Source organism: Antechinus flavipes, chromosome 2 (genome assembly GCF_016432865.1).
Source record: "Antechinus flavipes isolate AdamAnt ecotype Samford, QLD, Australia chromosome 2, AdamAnt_v2, whole genome shotgun sequence".
Classification (NCBI taxonomy): Eukaryota; Metazoa; Chordata; class Mammalia; order Dasyuromorphia; family Dasyuridae; genus Antechinus; species Antechinus flavipes.
Window position 1 is genome coordinate 399,029,998 of NC_067399.1, and position 26,054 is coordinate 399,056,051.

At 42.7% G+C, this 26,054-nt stretch overlaps 1 protein-coding gene across 1 annotated transcript; it reads right to left on the bottom strand.

The window, feature by feature from the left end:
* Positions 1 to 8,704: 8,704 nt before the first annotated feature.
* Positions 8,705 to 23,787, bottom strand: ARSI (arylsulfatase family member I). The gene is made up of 2 exons (XM_051978700.1): positions 22,802 to 23,787; positions 8,705 to 12,798 (listed from the first exon to the last, which is right to left on the bottom strand). The coding sequence occupies exons 1-2, from the start codon at positions 23,131 to 23,133 to the stop codon at positions 11,382 to 11,384; spliced, it is 1,749 nt and encodes a 582-aa protein (XP_051834660.1). The 5' UTR covers positions 23,134 to 23,787; the 3' UTR covers positions 8,705 to 11,381.
* Positions 23,788 to 26,054: the final 2,267 nt, after the last annotated feature.

The following is a 26,054-nucleotide window of genomic DNA, read 5'->3' on the forward strand; positions in this document are numbered from 1 at the left end:
GTCTTTCTTTAACCTTCCCTTTCTCATTCATCTTTTTTCTCTCCTCTCCTCTCTCATGTCTCTCCTTTCTTTTCTCCTTCTCTCTCCCCTCTTGTTCACCTTTCTCTCCTTTTTTTCTCCCTCATCTCCACTCTCTCACTTCTATTCTCACCTATTATATCTCAGCTCCATCTACTTTTTAAAAAGTATTCTTCCCTATCTCTCATCCCCACTTTCATCTCTTCTGTCTCCCTTCCCCCCAACTTTCTACATCATTAAGTTCCTACTGTTGTAACTGCACACCTTATTAGAATCACAGGCACTGGAAGGAGTCCAGAGGAGAAACTTCATATCTGGGGTCTTGGAGAGACCTTGTAACCCAAGTCATGAGCACCACCTCTTTTAAGGCTCCTCAAGTGGACATTAGACTCTGCCCCCTTTCATCCCCCCTTCCTTAAAGGAATCACCAAGTTATTCTCTCCTGGGGGCCCTGTCCTAGTTTCTGCTTTTTGAAAGATTCTAGGAATGGGGGCTGGGACAATAGCAGCAATCCAAAGTAGTGGAAACAGAGATGGAATTAAGAGACTTGAGCTCTATCCAGCCTGTGCCATTATGTGACCTTAGACAAATTTAATTCCTCTTTCCTACAGGTAAGTTTACTTATCTGTGAAATTAAAGAGTTACACTAAGTGACCTCTAAGGACTCTCCTAGCTATAGGAGTCAATCCCCATCTTCTGTGTGCTTGGCTAGGCCAGTAGGGATAGTCAAGGGCTAGGGGGCTAAGAGGGAAATGGAAACTAGGGCCAAACTTTGAACCCTTCTTCCCTTCCCTGACCTTGCTTTAACCAAGAACATCTGAAACAGTTGGCACTTGTCTGAAAAAGTATTATTAGCATCCTTATCGTGAGAAAAAAACTAACATTGATGTCCCTTGTCCACCCTTAGTAATACCCTCTTCCCCAAAATTCCATATTCCCTGCTTAATTTTGTTTTCCCCACTAGCAGCTCTAGCTACAGGACTCCTTGCCAACACTCACCCCACTACCGGAGGTCTTACAATCATTCACCATCCTAGCCATCTTTGTAGAAGAGACAAAGGGAGATCCAGAGAGGTTAGAACCCTAATTCTACCAGGGACTAACCTGGGAATGTATGTTACAGGCCTAATAAAAATAATAAACTGCTTTCCCAGGGGGAGGGAGTACCCTGGTCCCATTTCAAAGCCAGATAAACTGAAACACAGATAATTATCTTTAGACCAGAGATGGGGGAGTCAGGGAGCAATATCAGGCATCTATATCATTCTCCAAGATTTTTCACTTCCACCCTTCCCAGTTATCAGCAATGTTGACCTCCTTTGTTATAGGCATTTCCCAAACTCTAGTGACTTGTTTTTATTCTTCTATAAAATCTCTATGCCTAATGAAACTCTAGGGATCTCAATTCCAAACAATTTCTCTCTCATCTGTCTCTCTGTCTGTGTCTCTGTTTCTGCCTCTCTGTGTGTGTGTGTCTCTCTCTTTTTTTTCTCTGTCACTCTCTCTGTGTATGTATCTCTCTCCATCTCTGTCTCTCTATCTCTGTTTGTGTCTGTGTCTCTGTCTTTCTGTCTGCATCTCTGTCTCTCTGTCTCTGTCTGCCTTTCTCTCTCTGTCTGTGTCATTTTTTGTCTCTTTGTTTTTGTCTCTGTCTCTGTCTTTGTCTCTGTCTCTATGTGTGTGTTTCTGTCTCTCTGTCTCTCTGTGTGTGTCTCTGTCTCTCTCTGTGTATCTCTCTTTCTCTCTGTCTCTCTATCTTTCTCTCTCTCCGAATCTCTCTGTCTCTCTCTGTCTCTGTCTCTGTTTCTCTCTGTCACACACACACACACACACACACACACACACACCATCCCACCTACTCCCACTCGCATCTTTTCCTAGCTGCAGGAAATCCTTGCCCCTTGCATAGAAGTGAGAGATGGGAACAGGGAACAGCCTAACCCCTAAAGAGATAGGCTCCTCCAGGTGGTGAATTGAACTCATCAGGTATAACTACATTTTCAAAGGAAAAAAATCAAAGAAGGCGGGGGAGATAGAAAGGGGAATGAGAGGAAAGGAGAGGAGAGGAGCAGGGAGGGAGGAGGAAAAGAGGGAGGAGGTAATGGCTCAGCCATTAATTGCACCATCACCACCTTCAGAAAAAGGAAAAACTACTTGGTTTTGTTTTTGCACACAATACACTTTCCCTTCTCCCGCCAACGTAGCAATTCAGAAGCATAAAGGAGGGCCCTGTCATGTGCCTAATCACACAGGACTGCCACTCAGCTAACGGGCAGCAAAATACTGAATATGCTATTACCTTCACCTTCAGTACCCACCAGGAGCAGGACAGTTGCCCTTTGGCAACATGGGTAAGGGAAGAGGTGGGTAAAGGGAAGAGGGGGAGGAATTTAACTATAAGAACAGGGCTTGGCAGAAATCTCAACCACAGAATGAGGGACCTGGCAAGATGTCCTGTGGTTCCCACCTCCTCATGTCCTGGCTCCTCCACTTGGATCCCTTATTGAAGCTTGTCTGTGCCTAGGGGAAATGCCCTTCCCAAGTACACTATTTGGGGCAATGGAGGGTGAGATGGAGAAGTGAAAGACTAAGCAGCCCAATCACAGAAAATCAGACTAAAAAAGAGAACATCATTTTCCCCTTATATCTGCCAATCTCCTATACTTAGCCTCCAGTCCAAAGAAGCAGCCCTTTTTATCTCACAGCTCCCCAAGTTCCTAATGCCTCCTTTCCTCTTTCATGGAATATGCTTTTGCATGCACCTAGAAATCCAAGATTTACCAAATCATACAATATTAGCAATGAAGAGACTTTTAGAATATAGAATGTTAGTGTTAGAAAGAACCTTAGATATTTAATTGACCATTCTCATTTTAGACAAGAGGAAATTGAAACTAGAAAGTTACCTGTTCAAAATTATGTAGAAATTCAATGGTAGAACTGGGGCTATAACCAGCCATGTGCCAGTAAATGTTTAATAATCATTAAAGTGACTTGCCTAGGGTCACACAACTAGTGTCCAAGGGCAGCTTTGAACTCAGGAAGATGAGTCTATTTAACTCCAGGCCTGATACTCTGTCTACTGCACTACTAAGCTGCCCTTTCAAGTTGCTAATTTTTGAAGTGTAAATGCTTACTCCAAAAATTTAACAATTAACCTATGCACACCCCTGGCTGTAAGTCAGATCCCTATAATTTAGGACTATACAATACATTCATCTTAGCTAGCCCCCAGACCTAATCATGTAGCACTTTGTGTGACAAAGATCTGGAGATGGGAGAATCTTTCTTGACCACAAGATTAATAAAAATCAAGAATATGGCATCATTATTATAAATAAGTATAGATTAAGTGATTCCATCTTGGTTGCACAGAATCAGGGTTGCACCATATGTAGAGTATTGTTTTCCTTTCTGGACATCACTTATTAGGAGGGACATTGGCAAGAGAAGAAGATCACCAGAATGGTGAAGGAGCAAGACATTGTGTCTTTTGAGGATCAATAAGGTTTAGAGAGGTTGTGGTCACTATCTTCAAGTATCTGAAGCAATCAGATCTTTTCGGCTTAACCTCAAAGAGCAGACTTAGGAACAAGTGGGGCAAGTCAATGCTAAACTAACCTCAAATCAATATAAGGAAAAACTTTCTAACAGACATGGCAAACAAATGATTGTACTACCTTCTTACTAAGGCACTCCCTATCACTGAAGATATTTAAGTAGTGGTTAAACCTATCTCATAATAGATGTTGCAGAAAAAAAATAAGGGCTTTGTAATGCAAAATACATATTTTCCTTCCTCTCCCCTTGCCCTTCTTTCTGCCTCACTTCCTGAAAAGTCCCTCCTTTCTTTTCCTGGCAGTGCCAAGAGGTGAGACAGGGAAGTGGGAGAAGGAGGATGGGAAACAGGGAAGAGGGAGATTAGGCAAAAAGATTTTCTTGACTAAGTCACTTTAACTAAACCGCAATTCTTCTTGTGGATATGGGACAGAAGTAGGGGATGTCCATGGAAAGAGGAGGGTCACTAGTGGATCATCTTCTAACTCAAAAGAAGTGAATTCTCATCTGCAAAAGACAGCAGAAGAGGGTGGGTCTCTGACTGGCTTAGGCAGCAGAAGAGAGCTGGTCCTCTGATTGACTCATCATTCCCTCACCTTACTATACAATTACTGCTCCTGATAAGGAGGATTACTGAAAATGTATAGGTAATTTTCCTGCCCACCAGATCCATGAGACAGAGAGGAAGGATGGAGGGGAAGAGGGCACTGCCAATAGTGCCCATTGATCCATGGCAGCAGTGACAAGAAGCCAGCTTGTGTTTGTTCATCAGTGAGAGCAGGAAAGGATAATTATAGCCGCTGGCACTCATACCATGTGCATGCTGACATCTGGCAAACATGTGTGTAGCTGTCTGAGCATGCTCACCATGGGCTAAGCAGAAGCACCCAAGCCCATCAGGTCCCTTCTTTGCCATGCTGGTATGTTCACTTTAGTGCTGTGGCCATCTAGACTTCCTACTGTATCCAGGGGGCAACCTTTGAGATCAAAATAAATATGCTTTCTGGCTTTCAAACCATGTCAGATTACAGGAACATGGAAATATGACTTCCTATCCATATGACAATACAGAGACATATGTTTGGATTCAAAGAAGCACCTCTACATCACTGGCCAGGGTAGTAACATGTGAGTTTGTCTATCAATCCTTTCTTAAGTGTCCCTGTGGACACAAAGAAATTCAGATGGCCAGTCTCCTAATACTAGAGCTCACCACCACCAATTCTCAGTTCCTCTGATTCCTCCATCCACTTGGAAGCTATTCTTTGTGAACCTAGATGGAGAAGAAAGTTTGCAGAATGAATCTCCAGAAATAAGGGTTTATCTCATTGAGGAATTTAAGGAAGGGGGACAAAAAGGAGCAGAGAAGTGATTCATAAGGAGACAGGGAAAACATCCAAAGTGGGCAATGAAGATTGTAGTGGTCTTAGATTCAAGTCCTGGCTCCAACCTTTACTAGCTATGGGATGCAGAGCTACTCGCTTACATCTCTGGGTCTCATCTATTTCTTCTGTAAAATTAAGGTAATAACACCCACACACACTATACACTTCACAAGGCTTTTATAAGGTTAAGTGCTTTGCAAATTTTAAAACACTACAGAAGTGGGAGCTATCATTATTAATCAGAGAGAACTATAGAATTTCAAAAGTGGATGGGACCTCAGACATCACTGAATACAACACATGTGAACAAGAGTTCTGTACCTCTGTAGCTCCTACCCCCATCTTACAACTTATAAAAAGAATGGTCATCCAGCCTTTACTCAAAAAACCACATTCAGAAGGATTCTATTCTTCACCAAAACAATCAGGGATGTGTTGATAAATATTTAACCACTAGATCTCTAAAAATTAAAAAATACATGCTCCATATACTTTTAAGTTTAACTTGAATTATTAATATTTTCTCTATCTTTTTTTAAAAGTCTAAACAATCTACAGAGCAATAAATCAAGCCCTGGTTTGTAGCATTTGCTCCTGAGCTATAAATATTCACATGAAAAATTTAACAATTGTCCATTGAATGGCAGCTAGCTGGCACAATGGATAAAGTGCCAGCCCTAGATTCAGGAGGATCTGAATTAAAATCCAGTCACAGGCATTTACTAGCTGAGTGACCCTAGGCAAGTCACTTAATCCTATTTGCCTCAATTTTCTCATCTATAAAATGAGCTGGACAAGGAAATGGCAAACCAGACAGATTTGCCAAAAAAATCCCAAATGGAGTCATGAAGAGTTAGACATGATTCAACAACAGCTTGAGAGCTGGTTCAAGGTTATGGACAACTTGTGTGGTTGGGAGGCTTACCCAATGTCATCCTAATATTTCCTTCCTAAAAATCTTCCACCCATTGTCCCGGCTTCTGCCTTCTGGAGACATCATCTAATCTCAATTCCATAACAGTTTTTCAATTCTTGAAAATGATCACCATGTTCCTGCTAAGTCTTCTCTCCAGGCTGAAGAACAACAGATCTTCATGTGCCATGATCTCAAGGCTTTTGCATACTATCTATCTTCCTCTGAATACTGTCTAGTTCATTAAAATCTTTCTTCAAATGTGGCCCTCAGAGTATTACAAGAACGATCTGACCAAAGCAAAGTAGAACATGTCTCTATTATGACTCTATAATGTAACTTAAGATCCCATTATCAACACACAGCCAATTAAAACATCCTCCCAAATATTAAAAACACCTTTTTCAGACAAACTGCTATCTAGTCATTCCTCTCTTATGCTAAACATGGGAAGTTAACCTGAACCAAATGAACAAGATGGACATGTCTCCTAATTCAATTTTATTTTATTTGATTGAGTCCAACATTTTTGTCTTTCAAGATCCTTTTGGATCCTAATTCTGACCTATATATCAGCTATCACGCCGAACTTAGAATCACTCTTTCATGTTTTTTATTCGAGTAGTTGATAAAATATTAAACAATATGGGACTACTGACAGATCCCTTATATTCTCCATTAGACACCTCCTTCCAAGCTGACATGGAACTAATTACCTTTTGCAATTAGCCATTTGGTCAGTTCCAAAACCACCTAATTGTATTTTACATAACCTACATATCTTCATCTCATCCCAAAAATAGCAAGAGAGATTTCATCATTCGATTTGCTCAAATCTAGGTAAACTATATGTACAGCATTCCTTTGATCTAGTAACCCTTTCAAAAAAAGGGGGGGGGTGGGGAATTAGGTTAGTCTGACATGATGTAGTCTCAATGATGACATGCTAGCCTTTTGTGATTGCAGCTTTTCTTTCTAAATGTTCACTGTACTTTGATAAGTATGTTCTAACAGTGTAAAAATAAAAAACAATGAAAATTAAAAAAAAACTTTGAACACTGTACAATTATAATGATTGAGCTTGATTCTGAGAGAGGAAAAATACAACTCCCTCCCTTCTTTGCAGGGATGAGGGACTATATCTAGGCAGAGATATAGCATCTACTTGTCAATTGCTCTTTTGGTTAGTTTGGCTCAACTGCATTCCCCCTCTTTTTTACTCTTTGTTATAAGGAGTAGCTTTCTGAAGAAAGAAACAATAATTTATTAAGTGCTTACTATGTGCCACTAAGCACTTTACAAATATCATCCCGTTTGACCCTCAAAATAACTCTGGTAGGTAAGTACTATTTCCTCCATTTTATAGGTGCCAGAAATAGAAGCCCAAGGTCACATAATTTATAGATATCTAAGAACAAATTTGAACTCAGGTTTTTCTGACTCCAAAGCAGCTCTATCATAACATCATTAAGCTAATAAAAAAATCAAAAGAGAAACAAAATATGTTCTAGAATTTGTCTATGACTCAAAGGTAAACATAGTAACGTATAGTGTATACCTTCTACTCTCTTCCTTAAAACAAAAGGCAGGGGCAACTAGTTGGTGCAGTGGATACAGCACAACCCTTAAGTCAGGAGGACCTGAGTTCAAATCTAGTCTCAGACACTTAACATTTCTTAGCTGTGTGACCCTGGGTAAGTCACTTAACCCTAATTGCCTCAGCAGGAAAAAAAGGGAACATTTTTTTCCTTTCCATTCTTCTCTTTCCATTTCATTTCTTTCATTCTTCAAAGAGAAAAGGATTCTAGATCTGGAGATAGAAGAGGATTCCAAGATTGTCCATTCAGTTCCCTCATTTTACAAGTCTTGGGCCTCTAGATATAAACTGATTTACCCCAAGTCATATTGGTGACATATCTAGGGGCAAGATTTGAACCCAGAGATCAAATCCAATATGTTTTCCACTGAACCATATTGCCTCTTTGGGACAGGAGACAGGGAAGAGTAAAGAAAATAAAAAGAAACTCAATTAGGTGGCCCTAAAGAGGAACCATCATATAGTCAGGGAACTGCCTCTGCCTTGCTTGGACTTCTTGATTGTCCTATGACAGGGAAGTAAGTAGTCATGCAGGGTTGAGAAGCGTCCACTCTCTGGGTCTATCCTCTGGAAACCAAGTCATAATACTGATAAATCTGGGGTTCAGGTCAAGTCTACTTTCTCCACTCAAAGGCTCACAGGATACAAATCCCACTGCCCTGAGTAGGGGTAAGAGAGGCAATGAATGTATCCTAGAAAACAGGACCTAAATCTTCCCCTCTTCTCAATCTCCCATCATCTCTCTGACTCCTCTTTCCCTGTTTCCTTTCTCTCTTGGCACTTTTCTCATGCACCACCAAGTCTTATGGCAAGTTAGCTACTTATCGAGGCAGAGAAGCAGTTGGTCCAAAAAAGTAAATATTAAGCACCTACTGTGTGCCAGACACTGTGTTGAGTGCATAAAAGGGGGCTAAAAGGCAGTCCTGACTTCATAGAACTCACAGGAAGCAAAGCTCCTGCTCTCAGGCTCCATCTCTCTAGATTGTACTTGCAGGCACCTAATTTGTAGATTAGTAGGAAATAGCCTGGAGGGTTAGGGGCCCAGCTGGGAAGGTGACTATCCCTTTGGCCTCTGCTTTTACAGCTGAAGAGCTAGTTTCTAGGACTCGCTGCCACCCAGTGGTCAACACCAGTCACAAGGAAGTATCTGTAGGCAGCCCCAGGTGTCACATGTGAGGAGTCTCCCCACTGAAGCAAAGAACTTGTCTGTCCTGCCTTAGAGACAGGAAACAGTTGAAGGAATGATAAGTGACATTTATTTAGGCTTTACAAACATTTCATTTGAACCTCACAACAATCCTGTGAGGTAGATGCGACAGGTATTTTTCATCTCATTTTACAAAGAAGGAAATTGTCTCAATGAATAGGAATGATTCATCCATAGTCCCATTGTTAAGTGTTGGAGGTAGGATTTGAATTCAGCTCTTGATTCGAGTCCAGGATGTTATTCACTATCCCTCAATTGATATGCTTCCTCTAAGGAGGCTGGCTCAGGAGTCACTCACCTCTAAGATCAGGTCAAAGTCAAATTTGTGTCCTGGGAACATCTGAGAAAGTCAGAACTGGACAGGACCTCAGAGATCTTCTATTTTCCAATTCCATTTTACAGATGATGAAAGGAAGTCGTAGGAAGGGGGAATGATGTACCCAAAGTCATCTTGAGTAGGGAGCGGGGCAGGGAATTAGATTCCAGATCTCCTGACTTCTAGGATCGGGGAAATGATCTACTCCACTGTGCAATACTGCCTCCTACTCACTATGTTTAAGAGTGGGAGTAGAGGGAAGAAGAGAAAAATGGTTCCCTCATCCCAAGATACCTTCTGGCTGTCCAGTCAAATGTCACATCCTTGAGGGACAGGGCAAGGACTTTATTCACTATATCTCCTGGACATAGTTCAGTGACTTGCCTGTGCTAGGTGCTCAGTTAATGCTTGACGGACTTTGACTATTTTTCCTTAGGATAAGAGGTAGGTTACAGTGGCCACTAGGAAAATATTGCTGTCACTTTTTCTGAGGGCAGGGAGGGGGGTATTAAAGAGAGAAAAGGAGAGGCCCAGATAGTGAGCAAACTGCAAGAGCAGCAGAATGATGTTGGCCATCCATGCTTTATTGGACCTGTGTCCCTCCAAGGCACATTAATAGCATTATGATGAGTTTAACACATTCTGAAGAAACCAGTGGGGCCTCAAGCAAAATCCAGATTAGGTAGAGTGGTCCAGAGCAATTAGGGGTCTTTATGGGGCTGCCATCATTTCAATGAGAAGCCCTTTGTTCCCAGTGCAATCACCAAACTTCTCTTGTCAGCCACTCTCAGGGTCCCTTCATCATGGTGCCCCTCCTCAGTTCCCTAATCTTTGTGAGGAAGGTAGGGAAGGGGGAGACTTCCCACCTCCCGAAACCGCATCCATGTGTCAAGGCTGGCCAGTCTGTGCCACAACACAGGGCAACCCCTAATAAGAACCTGTCTTTGCCCCAGGTAAAAATATTCCTTTAGATATTGATCTTCCATCTTCCCAAGCAGACCTCTTCCTACCAGCCCTAGGGCAAAGCCAATCTGATGTTTCACTTTTAGGGGAAGGAAGATGGAGCTGGAGGGAAGAGGAGGGGCTACTTTTTCTCTATCCCCATCCTCCTTAAGCTCTCCAGGCTGCTCAGTCTATTCCCCTTGGCCCTTGGCCCCCAGGCTCTGTCAAAATCCTTCAGTGACCAGTTTTAAATGAATGTGGTTTTGTGACAGCAAAACCCCTCCCCCCCCCACCCCCTGCAGCTCATCCCTGAGCTGACAAGTCCTAACAGGCCTCATTTGCCAGAGACAAAAATAACTATTTTCAAAATTCACAGCAGAGCCATCGCCTACACATGCAGCACCGACTGGAACCTAGAGGGAGAAACACAGAACAGGCTGTGCAGAATGAAAACGCACTGTACATTAGAGGCTTTTAACCCCCACCCCCCGTGTGCCTGCCCCTCGGGGTGCGCAAACACGTGTGCATACACACATGGATATACTTATATGCATCCAATTTCTCCCATTTCCACACCCAGCTTCCCTTCCCCCATGCCCGGGGCATACACAGGACAGACTACTTGTAGGTGTGTATCATTGACGCCACCCTTATTTGCACCCGTTTGTACGATGACCTCACCTCTAAACATGTTTGCATGTGCTCAGGATCATTTGCTTAGCCTGGTACACAGTCGATGCTTAATGCTTATTGTCTTGTATGCTTGCACATACCAAAGAGTCACTGATAATCATTTCCTTTGCCAACAGCAGCACCCCATTTGTCAGACACTAGTTAGATGGAGGAAGCTCTCAGGTCTTAGAATCAGATTCAGAGAGATGAAAGGGACATCCCAGGCTACCGAATCTACCTTCCCTTCTCATATAGACCACCTTTAGTAGCAGGCCCAATGAGTGCTCACCCACCCTGTCATGACTATTTTCCCTATACTTTAGCCCTTCACACCCTCTCCAACCTTGCTCTCATCGGATAAAGCTGGGGAAAACTTTATTTGGGTGAAGACAAGATGATCCTGGAAGAGAAACTCCATTCTTCCCTCCAAGTGTAGCCTCAGATTCAGGAATAGAAATAATTCTAAGGTCAGGTCCTGAACCCACATTCCTACCCCTTCATCTCTGCTGCTAAGCTCCAGGAGGATGGCGACTATGGAATTGAACAAATCAGCAAGTATCACCACCAATCAGGTTGTGTCTGACATCCCAGCCCTGAGGGATATTCGCATTTCATAGACTATGCCTAAGGCACTCCCCTACCCCAGCCAGCCGAGCTAGCCCCCATTTTTCTTTTGCTTAGATACCAGTAGTCTCTTTAAGAGTTTCCCAGTCATGAACAGGAGCGCTGATGGAAGAGCTGAAATTGGAGACCCCCACCCCTATTCTACCCCGTCAGATGCGATTGGACATTAGCCTGGTGTTGAGCTTGCGAAAGAAAGAGCGAAGTTTACAAATTTTGCACTTTTTTCTGCCCCGATGAGAACCCCGGCCCCTCCCTTCCCCAGTCTCTTCCTCTTCCTCTTCCTCTTCCTCTTCCTCCTCACTAACCCACGGACCCCAGGCACCCCCATTGAAGTCAGGGTGGGCCCGAGGATTCTCAGCGGGGTAGCGCACCGGGATGGCTGTCCGGTTGTAATATGCCAGCCGAGTCAACAAGGAACGGACTACATCGGGCCTTTGGGCCGCCAGGTCCTCGCGTTCATAGGGATCAGCACTGATGTTAAAAAGCCACACGGACTGGCGGGTGCCATCTGCCAACCGCTCCAGGTTCCACCAGCTGCCGGGGAAGTTGGCGAGAGTCTGGGGGGGGATCCAGTCACTGTAGCCAGGGTCCCCGGTCAGCAGCTTCCATTCACCAACTCGAATAGAAGCCTGCACTGCCGTATTCCAAATGCCAAAGCCACCCTCGAGGGAGCCGTGCTTGGCGTGGTTGTAGAGAGGGTCGATGTTGTGCAGGATCTCCATGCGGGGCGAAGCCTGCCCCTCGCTGATGGCTGGCCACACATCGTAGCCGTCCAGCCCCTCTGCCTCAGACACGCTGCCCCCGGCCAGCGTCACCAGCGTGGGGTACCAGTCCGTGATGTGGACCAGCGCCCGGCTCGTCCTCCTCTTCCTCTTGAGCAGGGGACTGTGGACAAAGCCAATGCCCCGCACCCCGCCCTCCCAATAAGTGCCCTTGCGGCCCCTCAGGGGCCAGTTGCTACCTCCGGAGAAGGTTTGGCCGCCATTATCCGTGGAGAAGATAATGACGCTATTGTCGTAGTAGCCGTAGCGCTTCAGAGCCCACGTGATGTTGCGCACAGCCTCATCCATGCAGGTCACCATGGCCGCGTATTTGCGCCGAGCCACGTTGCCCATGGAGCGGTAGCGGTACAAGTACTCGCGGGGAGACTGCAGCGGGGTGTGCACAGCCTGGAAGGCGACGTAGAGGAAGAGGGGCTGGCGGGGGTTGTGACTGGCTAGGATCTGGCTGGCCCGCTGGGCGTACAGCAGCGTGGAGTACTGGCCACTCTGCTCCCAGGCCACGCTCTCCCCCTCGTGAAGGTCATAGCCGCACACCCCGGGCCCGTCGCAGTTGTCGTAGGTGTAGTAGTCCACGTTGCCCGTCAGGGAGCCCAGGAAGGTGTCGAAGCCCCGGCGCGTGGGCAGACAAGCCTTCTTATAGAAGCCCAAATGCCACTTGCCCACCATGTGAGTGGAGTAACCCACTTCCTGCAGCTTCTGCGGCAGCGTCACCTGGTCCAGGGGCAGGCAGCTGGGCTGCCGAGGACGGATGATTGAGTGCTGGAGCCCTGTGTGGATTTGGTACCTGGTTGGCAAAACACAGCAAAAGAGAGGAGAAAAGCAGAACATGAATACATTAGCATGGCTCTGACTTCTCTTTTGCTCACCTCAGATCTGAAGATGGAATGAATGAATACATGAATGAATAAGCATTTATTAAGGCTCAGTGCACACTTAAAAGGCATCTAGTGGCTCAATGTATAGAGCCATGGGCCTAGAGGCAGGAACACGAGTTCAAATGCAGCCTCAGACACTTCCTCACCATGTAACCTGCAGTCATTTAGTCTCTGATAAAAGGATCCACTGGAGAAGAAAAGGGCAAACCATAGCAGTATCTTTTCTGAGAAGACCCCAAATAGGGAAACAAAGGGTCAGACAAGCCTGAAATAACTGAACAACAAATGTGTAGCCAATAGAGGGCCAGACCTACTATTCTGGGTTCAAATTTGGATACATTCTACCTGTGTCACCTTGGCTATGTCCTTAACCCCTATTTGCTTCAATCTCCTCATCTGTAAAATCAGGTTAATGATAGCTCCTACTTCCAAGAGTTGTGAGGATAAAATGAGTTAATTTTTGTAAAGCACTTTGCAAACTTTAAAATGTTATACAAATCCTAGCAATCATTATCATCAAGCATTCACTATGTGCTTAATTTAGCAAGAACACAAATGGAAAAGCAAGATAATCTGTTTTCAAGAAGCTTACATTCCAAAAGTGTCCCTTCCTAAATAAAAAAGAAGGAAAACCTGGCACAGTGAAAAGACCCCTAAACTAGAAGTCAGGAAGGCTAGACTCTAATCCTAGCTATAACACTAACTAGCTGTGAGCCCTTTCCTCATTTATGTCCTGAGTTTCCCCATCTATAAAATGAGAGGGTTTAACTAGATAAATTCCCCATTAGTAAATTAAGTGGTGGGAGCAGGACAAAGAGCTAGGTAGCACAGTGAATAGAGGGTCAGGCCTTGAGTCAGGAAGACCTGGATTTCAAATCTAGCTTCAGGCACTTCCTAGCTGAGTGACCCTGTTTGCCTCAGTTTCCTCATCTGTAAAATGAGCTAGAGAAGGAAATGTCAAACCACTACAGTACCTTTGCCAAGAAAACCCCAAAGTGGGGGTAGGTGGGTCACAAGGAGTTCAACACAAAAATGACTGAACAACAAAAGATTTGACTAGACAAATTTCCTATTAACAAACCGAGGGGGAGCGGGGAATGACTAAATTCCCTTCCAGCTCTGACATTCTATAGTCTAAAGATCTTTTCAGCTCTGACATTTCATTTTTTAAGGTCTTCTCAAGCTCTAATTTTTCATATTGTGAAGGTTCCTTCTAATTCCAATATTCTAAATTCTATTTTTTAAGGCCCATTCTGGCTCTGACTTTTTACGTTCTAAAGTCCTTTCCAGTTTCAATATTGTCATAAGGTCTCTTTCATCTTTGCATTGTCTATTCTAAACACTTTCCAAATCTAAAAGTAAGAAGAATGAGATGGAGGCGGGAGGACTGTTCTTTTGGCCCTTTGCTCTATGGGAAAGAGCATGCTTAGACCTTTTCTACCCAGGGGCCTCATCACCTGAAGATATGCCGTGACAAACTGTGGAGATGTTACCCATCCTAGTGAGTTCAATTTAGGCTAAATCTTTATATGCATTCAATAAACATCTATTAAGTAGCTACTATCTCACCTCTTTCCTTCTTTGCAAAGATGGGAGATTATGGGGTAGAACATTGCATATATTATTAAACATAGTTATAAATGGATAGATTTTTCTGGATTGTTTTTTCTTATTTTTTTCTTCTTTGTTATAAAAGAATGACTTATTGCAAAGGGCAAGGGTGAGGAAAACATCTGGAAATGGTGATATTAAAAAACAGATATCAATATGCAAGGCCTTGTATTAACTGCTATGATAAATACAAAAATAATTAGTCAGTATCCCTTCTATCTTCTGGAGTCAAGTAGAAAAGATAAGATGTAATAACTATAATACTTGTACATCAATTATACACAATTCTATCAGTGGGGATTGATCACCTAGAGCCAACTTGGTAATGAGCCTCTCTCAGCTTAGCCAACTGGTTCTCAGAGAATAGATATAGTATCTGTTACCAAGCCCATACTGAAAGACTTTCCAGCACAGTAAGACTTACCATAACTTACCACCCAGTAGAATAGTCTTAGAGAACCCAGAATCACCATATACTACAATGAGGCTTTGAAGAAGAATGTGATTTTGATACAAGATAGAATAAGAATGCATGAAATACTGAAATAAAATGTGATGTAAGATTCCAGGAGGGGAAATCATTATTGGCTTGAACGGCAGAGGAGTGGGAAAGTGAAGAAAGGATAAGGGAAGGCTTCATAGAAGATGTGACATATCAATTGAACATTGAAAGTCAAGTAGACTGTTTTACCTATATCAGATTACTCACTATCTTGGGGAGGAAGGAGGTAAAGGAGGGAGAGAGAAAAATTTGAAACACAAAGTCTTACAAAAATGAATGCTGAAAACCATCTTTACATGTATTTGGAAAAATAAAATATTGCTGAGAAAGAAAGGAAGGAAGAGAGGGTGGGTAAGGAAGGAGGGAACCAAAAGGAAGTCAGGTAGAAATAGGAAATGATGAACTTAATGATTATAGAAAAGACTTGCATGAAAAAATAGAAAGAAATGAGCAAAACCAAGAGAACATTGTATACAGGAATAGCAATATTGTTTTAAGAACATCTTTGAGAGAATAAGTTATTTTGATTTTTATAAATACCCGAATTTACTATAAAGGACATATAAAGACACCATCCAAATAAAGAAAATAGATGAATAGAAATATGTATAGAATACTTTTACATATATATAATTATTTGTGTCTAATGGTAGATATCTCTTTAACAAGAGGTAGAGGGAAAAGGGGAAAAAGGGAAAAAAAAGAAATTTACATGATAATTTTGTTGTCTATTTGAAAGGAATAGTAAGTTGTACATAGCAGATCTGTGGTTTCATGTGCAATAATCTTTTTTTACTTTACTGCTTTGAAAATGCTTGTTTTGTTCCATAAGTTAAAAATAATTTTTAAAAATACATATATCTCCTTCCAGATTGTTCAAATAAATTTACATATTTTAAGGTTAAAAAAAAAAGAAAGGTAGGGTTATGACAGGTAGACATAGGGAGAGGGAGAAACACACAAGTTTGAGTAGTATCATAGTAAAGACTTAAGAGTCAGAGAAGAGTTCCATGTGTGAAGAGGGAGTAACCCAGTTTGAGAGTATACAGAGCTGAACATGTAGACTTCTTACAGCCAAGGAAAGGAGTTTGGGCTTCATCCTGGTGGCAGCAGGATGCTCTGAGGGTAATCATCTCAGCAAGGAGATGATTCGATGATCAAAACTGTGCTATAGAGAGAACTCTGGCCAAAAATACTCAGGCCCTGGTGGCCACCTTCCTCTCCAGTATTATGCACCATAAAAGAGCCATAATTTTGTGAGCGCAGGGAACTCTTATTTATAGAGTGCCCTCCATATAGTGCAAAATAAGGAGATTGGGTTAAACAACATATCCCATGTCCCTTTCAGCTCTAAAACTATTATCTTTATGATTTAGTAAATAAAGTTCATCAAGCTTACAAGACTTGCCCACACACTCAGAAAGTACCAGAATCAGCCTTGGAACTAGTACCTTGCAAAATCATTCCCAGCCCTCTGTCCTATACCACACTGCCTCTATTATAGTATTGCTTTGTTTTAGAAATTTTTTTGGTCAAGACTTTTCTTATTTTAGTCATTTGGGGAACTCCCACTGTAGAAACCCCCTCAACTGCTACAGACTGGCAGTTCACCTGTAATTTAGTCTTACTGAGTTGTCTGAGACACTAAGAGAATAAATGGTCACATTTGAAGCCAGTTCTTCCTCACTCCAAAGTCAGCCTTCTATTGACTCTGCATTGTAATAATATGTTATGTTATGTTGTATCATTTTATATTGTGTTATATTGTACTGTGTTGTGCCATGTTGTATCATGTTATATTATGTTGTGTTGTATTATATTAATCAACAAGTATCTATTAAATGCTTACTAGATGCCAGGTATTGTGTTAAACTCTGGGAATACAAATGCAAAGAATGTAATAACCCTTTTCAAAATAAGTTTACATTTTAATGGAGAAGAAGAGGAGTATTTATATAAATAAAGTACAAATATAAAGTAAATCATGTAAATACATACAAAATAGGTACGTATGTGATAGTTATGTTCTGTTTTGTTAGGTTATGTTATCACCTCATTCACTAAAGTTCTATTCTGATGCTTTCTCATGACATAGAAGTGAGCAGGGGCTATTAAAGGCTAAATCAGCAGAACACTGATTTGTCCAAGTCTTACTGGGAAGGTTACACATGCGTGGCTGGTGATAGACCACTGCTGGGCGTGGCTATCCTGGCACCAGTCTAGATAAGAATGGAGACTCTTATCAGCAGAGAATCAGGAATTGTTTAGCTATAGCAGATCTCCTAAAGCACAGCAGGAGAGGGAGGGGGAGGGGGCTAATCTGTGGCAGAGGAAGGGCTCCCACAGATGGAATCCTGTCTCTTTAAAACCTTGGGTTGCCTGAGTCTGTGCCTGAAGCAATATCCACTCAGTAATTAAGGCTAGGTAAAAAATGAGGCGAAGAATGGCCTCTTTTATCTAGTTTTTTTTTTTTTTTTTTTAAGTAAGTATGTGTATATGTATCTGGAAGGGAAAGACCCTTGGGATTTCTGTCCAAAATAGAAACAGTTGCTATTTACATTCACTTTCAGTCAATCAGGGCCCAAAACAACGACCAAGTGGGTTTGGCTGGGAACCTATTATTGGTCAATTAATGAGAGCTTACCACTGGACCCAGATGGCTCTGAATGAGAAAGTGAAGCTGATGACTTTGCACAGCCTCCTTCACTTCAATCCAGTTAATTTGCTGGTCATGGCACCCCCTCCCTGATGTCGTGGTCCTCTTGTAGAATAAAGGATAAACAAGAAAACAACAACACACAGACACACAGACCCAGGCACACCCAAGGTTTTAAAGAGACAGGATTCCATCTGTGGGAGTCCTTCCTCTGCCACAGATTAGCCCCCTCCCCCTCCCTCTCCTGCTGTGCTTTAGGAGATCTGCTATAGCTAAACAATTCCTGATTCTCTGCTGATAAGAGTCTCCATTCTTATCTAGACTGGTGCCAGGACAGCCACGCCCAGCAGTGGTCTATCACCAGCCACGCATGTGTAACCTTCCCAGTAAGACTTGGACAAATCAGTGTTCTGCTGATTTAGCCTTTGATAGTCCTTGCTCACTTCTATGTCATGAGAAAGCATCAGAATAGAACTTTAGTGAATGAGGTGCATGTAACATAACCTAACAAAACAGAACATAATTATCATATACTTAACTATTTTGTATATATTTGCATAACTTATTTTATATTTGTACTTTATTTATATAAGTACTTGTCTTCTCCATTAAAATGTAAACTTATTTTGAGCAAGGATCATTACATTCTTTGCACTTGTGAGCCTTCCTTCATTGAAATCCACTGTCTGTGTGGGGAATGCATCAAGTTTAGCCTCAGGGGTCTGAAAGAGAAGAAATAAAATGAGGGGGAAGACAAGAAACAAAGAAGTGGTAGAGGAGGAGGTGGTAAAAGAAGAGGAGGAGGAAGAAGAGGATGACAAAGAGGAGACTGAAGAGGATCCTGAGAGCTAGGAGAACTATAACAAAGGGAACCAGAGCAGCTGGGGATAAGATGAAGCAGTTCCCAAGAGGCAGAGAATAGAAAACAGGGGTTGATTTGATTTGTATTTAAGCTGAGAAAGCCTCTGTGGGGCCTGGAGGTGGGATAGGGGAGGAATAAATGAAAGCGCCCTTCATCAACTTCCCTGATTTCATTTCCTCCTTTAAGCTGTTCACCCTCACCCACCCCTTCCATTCGGCTCTCCTCAACAACCCTCTCCAAACACTACAATCCTTAGCCATCCATCCCATTCCTGAAACCCCAGTGGATCGATCCTCTCCCCAATCCTCAGATAGTTTTCCTCCCCTCTCAATTGATATCATAAATTTAGATCTACTTATTTCTCAGAATTTTTTCATCTCATCTTCAGATTCCCTTCTGCCTTATGTTCTTGATTTTCTTTGCATCATCAGCACTTAGCACAGTGTCTGGCACAAAGAGGTTACTTAATAAGCACTTGTCAACTGACTGATTTCTTGAACATTAGATCTTCTTCCACTTCACCTCTTGACAGTGTTGAATTGAAAGGGTCCAATCCTTTTGGCTAGCCCTTCCCCCACCTCCATTGTTTTTATAGAATTTAATAAAGAAAATATATCACTTTTAAAAAGAAGGAAGGAAGGGAGGGAGGGAGGGAAGAAGGGAGGAGGGAGGAAGGGAGAGGGGGATGAAGGGAAAGAGGAATGGAGGAAAGGAGGAAGGGAGGGAGGGAGGAAAGAAAGAGGGAAGGGAGGAAGGAAGAGAAAAGGAAGGAAGGAAGGAAAGAAGGAAGGGAGGGAGGGAAGAAGGGAGGGAGGAGGGAAAGAGGAAGAAAGGAAGGAAGGAAGGAAAAATGGAGGAAGAAAGGAAGGAAAAAGGGAGGGGGGAAGGAGGGAGGGAGGGAGGGAGGAAGGAAGGAATGAAGGAAGGAAGGGAGGGAGAAAGGAAGGAAGGGAGGGAGGAAGTAAAGAAGGAGAAAAGGGAGGAAGGAAGGAAGGAAGGAGGGAAGGAAGGAAAAAGGGAGGAAGGAAGGAAGGAAAAAGGGAGGGAGGAAGGAAGGAAGGAAGGAGGGAAGGAAGGAAAAAGGGAGGAAGGAAGGAAGGAAAAAGGGAGGGAGGAAGGAGGAAGGAAGGAAGGAGGGAGAAAGGAAAGAAGGAAGGAAGGAAGGAAGAAGGAGGGAAAGGAGGAAGGAAGGAAGGAAGAGGAAAGGAAGGAAGGAAGGAGGGAGGAAGGAAGGAAAAAGGAGGAAGGAAGGAAGGAAAGGAGGAAGGAAGGAAGGAAGGAAGGAAGGAAGGAAGGAAGGAAGGGAGGGAGGGAGGGAGGAAGGGAGGGAGAAAGGAAGGAAGGAAGGAAGGAAGGGAGGAAGGAAGAGAAAAGGAAGGAAGGAGGGAAGGAAGGAAGAGAGAGAAGGAAGAAGGGAGGGAGAGAAGGAAGAAGGGAAGGAGGGAGGGAGAGAAAAGAGGAAGGAGGGAAGAAAGAAGGGAGGGAGAGAGGAAGGATGGGAGGGAAGGAAGGTGGAAGGAAAAAGAGGAAGGGAGGGAAGGAGAGTGGGATGAATGGGGCAAAGGAAGAAAGGGAAATAAAAAAGGAAGAAAGAAAGAGACAAATAAATATTAAGAGGAATATAATGGAGCTTTTCAGAAAGATTTACCCTGACTTTTAATCACCCCCTCCCCAAATTGTTCTTTTCTCTTAAGAAATTATCAGTTCTTAAATTGTGTCCAAAAATAGTTGACTAGAGGACCAAAACTAAAGAGTGTTGATCTGTTTATTTCACGTGGATGTAGCCTTGCTGGTAATCCCAGGACTCTTTATTTAATCTTGTCCTAGTCAATATTATTCCTCCATCCTTCATTCATTCAACAACTCTTTCTTTAAAATCTAGTATATGTCGAGTGCTGTACTAGATACTGGAGGAAAAACCAGTTCCTGCCCTCAAGGATCTAATGTTCTGTTGGGAAGTGAGAGGAGGGCTGAGAAATGGCATGAACACAAGCAAGTAAATATTTGTCCAGCAAATTCACCGAAATGTCAGAGAAGGCCTAATTGAGAAGGTGATGACATGAGCTAAATGAAACATGAAAGAAGGAATTTTAAGAAGTAGAAGTGAGGAAAACATGTATTCCAGATTTATGCAAAGGTCTGGAGATGAGAAATGGTATTTTGGGTGCAAGAAATGGCAAGGAAGTCAGTTTAACTGGAACACAATATGTGTGAAGGATAGTTATTTGAAATAAATTTGGAAATGTAGACTAAAATCAGACTGTGAAGGGCTCTAAATGCCAGGATAAGGAATTTCTGTGTTATTCTAGAGTAGGCAGCCATAGGATTTGTTTTTAATCAATAACTTAAACAGAAATGACTTGCTTATCAAATCTGAAGTTGTACCAATAATATAATATGGTTAATATGGTGGAGAGAAGATCCAAGATCCAAAAGACCTAGTCATACTAAAACAATGGAATAAACATATTAAAGTGAAATGGAAACTCCTGAGAACAACTGATAGTTTCATTTTGTCTTTAAATGTGCAGTGGCTAACCCAGCACTTTGTAGATAATAGGCTCTTAGTATGTGTTTGCTGAGTTTAATCTAATTAAATAAATGTAAAGTCCTACACTTAGGTTTAAAAATTCAACTGCACAGGTTCTAGATGAACTAGTCCTAACTAAAGAATCAGTCATAGAAGAAAGACTTGGGATATTGATTGACCACAAGTTCAGTATGTGTCAACAGCATAGCACGATTGCCAAAAAAATCTAATGTCATCATAGACAGCATGAATGGAAGCACAGTGTCAAGATTAAAGGAAGAGATAGTCCTACTCTCTTTTGCCTTAGCCAGACTCCATCTGAAGAATTTTGTCTGGTTCTTGTTGCCACATTTTAGGAAGAATGTTGACAAAGTGGAACAAGTTCAGAGGAGGATAACCAAGATGATGAAGCAATTGGAATCCATGCCATTTATGAGCAATGGGTGAAGAAATTCAGTTGGGGGTTTTTTAGTCTAGAGAGGAGAAGACTTTGAGGGCCTTTTTCAAATATTTTTATATGAATGAAGGATTAACTTTGTTCTAACTCCAGAAGACAAAACTAAGGCCAGTGGGTGGAAGTGACAGACAGGAGGATTTCTGCTTCCCATAATCAATCAATCAAACAAGCAAGCAAGAGTCTAATAATTAGAGCTATGGGGGATAGAATAGGAAGCTTTTTGAAGCACTGTGTTCCCAGATTCTGGAAGGATTCTAGCAGAAGCTTTGATGACCATGTGTCATCAGTGTCAGCAATGTTGTCAGCAATGTTGTAGATAGTATTTTTATACTGTACTAGGTGGTTGGAGGTCTTAAATGATTTTCAAGATCTTCTCCAACTCTGAGATTTTGTGACTTAATTTCATCTTTCTGATCCTGCAACTAAGTAGCAGTGCGAACTTGATTAAATTTCTCGAGGGGAGTTGACTGACCTAGAGGTGCTTTCCAGTTCGAATAGTCTCTGTTCCAAGATCCTTTCCCATTCTGAAAGTCCATCATTCTAGGGGCCCTCTCAACTCTGCCATTCAGCAGTTGTTTGCCCTTCATTCTGGAAGAGGACCATAACATCAGGGAGATGATTCCATGACATGCAAGTGAATTGGATTTAAATGAGGAAGGGTTGAGCAAGGTCAGCTGCCTCACTTTCCCTTCCAGAATCTAAGCAATTATATGATATGACATCAGCAGAGAAATAAATGCAAAGTCAAAACTCCATACAAACCCAAAGATTAAGAAAAGGCAAATGTTAATTATGATGTAAATGAGTGAAATAGAGTGCCTACAGGTAGACTTGCACCTAGAGAGTGTGGATTGATGGAGAAACAAATTTATTGGTTTAGAGAAAAAGACAGAAATGGAATTAGGAAGACCTTACTACCTCTGCTACTTACTAACTCTGTGACCCGCAGCAAGCCACTTACCATCTCTGAGGCTCCCTCATTTCTGTAAAGTATTGGAGACTTATAGAACTTATCTGGTTGTTGTGAGACTTAGATGAGATAATGCCATAAAACACTTCGCAAACTTTAATCTATATAATTCTACACTCATTCACACTGAAGTGTAGGCGAATTAATATATGCCTCCTCCGAGAGATATTTGCACTTTAAAAGAGGAGCCCGGAGGTGAATAGGGAATGCTCCACTAAATATAGAAAGGCTAGTCCAGGAAAAATAAGTACTCGGTAAGCAGGGTCTTCCCCGAGGCCATTGGTTCCCTAGGTCTGAGATGAGCAGTGCAGAAACGCTACTTACCTGCCCGTGAGGAGCTGACTTCGAGAAGGGGTACAGATGGGCTGGATGTAATAGTTCTCCAGCTTTACGCCCTCGGCGGCCAGTCGGTCCAGGGTGGGGGTCTGGATGTCTGAGCCATGGTAGCCCACATCATGGTAGCCTTGGTCATCAGTGAGAATGAAGATGATATGGGGCTGAGGTGGGGACGCAGACTGCGAGGGCGAAGGAGGAGGCTTGTCGGCAGAGGCCCGAGGCCCATCAGCTTGGTGGCCTGGCTTGACCCAGTCCCACGAGAGGTAGCCGAAGCTGAGGAGGCTGACCAGCGAGAAGCCGGTGATCGCTGACACCGCCATGCTGCCCCCCGCCCAGCGGCGGCTTAACTTCTGAAACAGGGCCAAGGTCACGGCCTCCGGAACTTAAGTCTGCAGGACCACTGCGCCCTCCAGGCTCTCACTTGCCTCTTAGGGGAAGGGAGAGTGACTCCCAAATTACTTGCTTTGCCTTTTTATCCACAAGGTTAAGTCCTCAAGGGGAGAAACTACAGGAGATCTGTGTCCGCAGGGGGCTGAGATAGCTGCGACCCGAGCGGGAGAGAATAGATGTAGGCCCCTCCCCCTTAAAGACGGGTCCAAGTCTAGATGTGAAACTGGAGGCTACCCGGGACTGTTGGGAGCCCCGAACAACTTTTTCGGAGTTTGAGTGCTGACTAGGGGTCCCGCCGCCTTTCTTCTCTCCCTCTCTCCTCCCCTCCCTCCTTCCTTTTCTCCCTCTTTCTCAACCTGGAGAGCCCCGGACCCGCCTTCGCTGCTTCCCCAAAGATCTCTTTCTCATTCTCTGGTGCCCGCCCTCCTCCCCAATCCCCCTCCTTTCTCTCTCTCTCTGTATCCTTTTCTCTTGTCTTAGCTTCCCCGTCCAGCCCTGGCACGCCTCTCGGAAGCTTCAACTTCAGTCTGGGTTCAGTCAGTCTTTCTTCGAGATCTTGGTCGCTGCCAAGTCCGGTTCTCTGCAAGCCCCCGAGCGAAGTGGGCTGGGACCCCAGCGAGAGGAGAGGAAGGCTGAATGGGACGGGGCGGGGCGGGACAGCGGGGCGGAGCTGGGGGCACCCCGCGGGAGAGAGCGAGGGAAATCGCAAAGTTTTGACTTGAGCGGGGGCTCCCAGGTGGAGGGGAAGCTCACACAGCTGTGCCTCCTCCTCCGATAACTCGCAGGAAACTAGCCGCCTGAGCTGTGCCATGCCAGCCCCGGTCATGAGATAAGGGAACAGTACTCAAACCCGGAGCTCTGGAACAAGAAACTCTGGAGTTCAGGGATATCCTGAGCACTCCTAGACCATCTGGAACGAAGAACTCCAGAACAGAAAAGAACCTTAGCAGAAGATAGGACGTCAGAGCTGGAAAGGATCTCAGAACATAGAATGTCGGAACTGGCAGAAACTTTGGAGAATGGGCATTGGTTGTTGGACTAGCTGATCCAAATCCTTCAATGTACGGGGAGGGAAACTGAGGACCCCAGGTTAAATGACTCATTTTAGGAAATGCATCCTAAAAATGCTAGTTCGTAGCAGAGCAAGAATGTCCAGGCCTGATTCCTACTCTGATATTCTGGTTTTGTTTGTTTGTTTGTTTGTTTGTTTGTTTTTTTAATAAAAGAGAAAGTTCTTTAATCAAGTACTCTCACCTATAGTTAGGGCAAGAATTCTCAACCAAACAAGTTACAATGGAGATTACAAAAGATAAGATGGATCACTTCAATAGTACAACTGAAAAGCTTTTTAATGAATAAAATCAAATCTTTGCATCAAATATCTCTGACAAAGGTCAAGACTAAAAGCCATAGTAAAGGAATAACTAAGCAAAGGATATGAATGACAGGTTTGGAACGAACATCTGCAGACTATTAACAGTCATATTAAAGACTGCTCCAACTCACTAATCAAATGAGAACTGCACATCGAAACTATTCCGAGGCTTCACCTCATACCCAACAAAAAAGCAAGATGATGACAGATAGTCATGGTATTGAGGGATTGCTGAAAGAAAAGCATACTAATACACTGATGGTGAAGCTATGAATTGGTCTGTCATTCTACAAAACAATTTGTAATTATACTTTTTAAAAAAGAATATTTTTAAAAAATAAATAAATAAATAAATAAATTTAATAATAATAATAAAGAGTATTTTTTTGACCCAGCAATCCCACTATTAAACATATACCCCACAGAGGTGAAAGACAGAAATTATAGCCAAGAAATGGAAATAAAGTAGGTGTGTAATGATTAGGGAATGACTAAACAATCTGTGGTACACTCATGAAATGAAACATGACTACACTATTAAAAACAATGAACATGATGAATGCAGAAAATCACAGAAAGACATGAATGAGTACAGAAGGAAGCTGACGACAACAGTGTAAATTTATACAACAACCACTACAAAAGAAATTGGAATTAAAGCCAAAGAAAAAACTAAATTTGATCCTTTTATATATACATATATACATATATATCTTTTTATTTACAAGATATATGCATGGGTAATTTTTCAGCATTGACAATTACAAAAACTTTTGTTCCAACTTTTCCCCTCCTTCCCTCACCTCCTCCCCACGATGGCAGGTTGACCAATACATGTTAAATATGTTAAAGTATAAATTAAATACAATATACGTATACATGTCTAAATAGTTATTTTGCTCTACAAAAAGAATCGGACTTTGAAATAGTGAACAATTAGCCTGTGAAGGTGGGCAAAAATAAAGGGACTGGGAATTCTATGTAGTGGTTCATAGTTATCTCCCAGAGTTCTTTCACTGGATGTAGCTGGTTCAAATCATTACTGCTCTATTGGAGCTGATTTGGTTCATCTCATTGTTGAGGAGAGCCACATCCTTCAGAATTGATCATCATATAGTATTGTTGTTGAAGTATATAATGATCTCCTGGTCCTGCTCATTTCACTCAGCATCAGTTCATGTAAGTCTCTCTAGGCCTTTCTGAAATCATCCTGCTGGTCATTTCTTACAGAAAAATAATATTCCATAATATTCATATACCACAATTTATTCAGCCATTCTCCAGTTGATGGACATCCACTTAGTTTCCAGTTTCTAGCTACTACAAAGAGGGCTGCCCCAAACATTCTTGCACATACAGGTCTCTTTTCCTTTCTTAAACTGTCTTTGGGATATAAGCCCAGTAGTAACATTGCTGGATCAAAGGGTATCCACAGTTTCATAACTTTTTGAGCATAGTTCCAAATTGCTCTCCAGA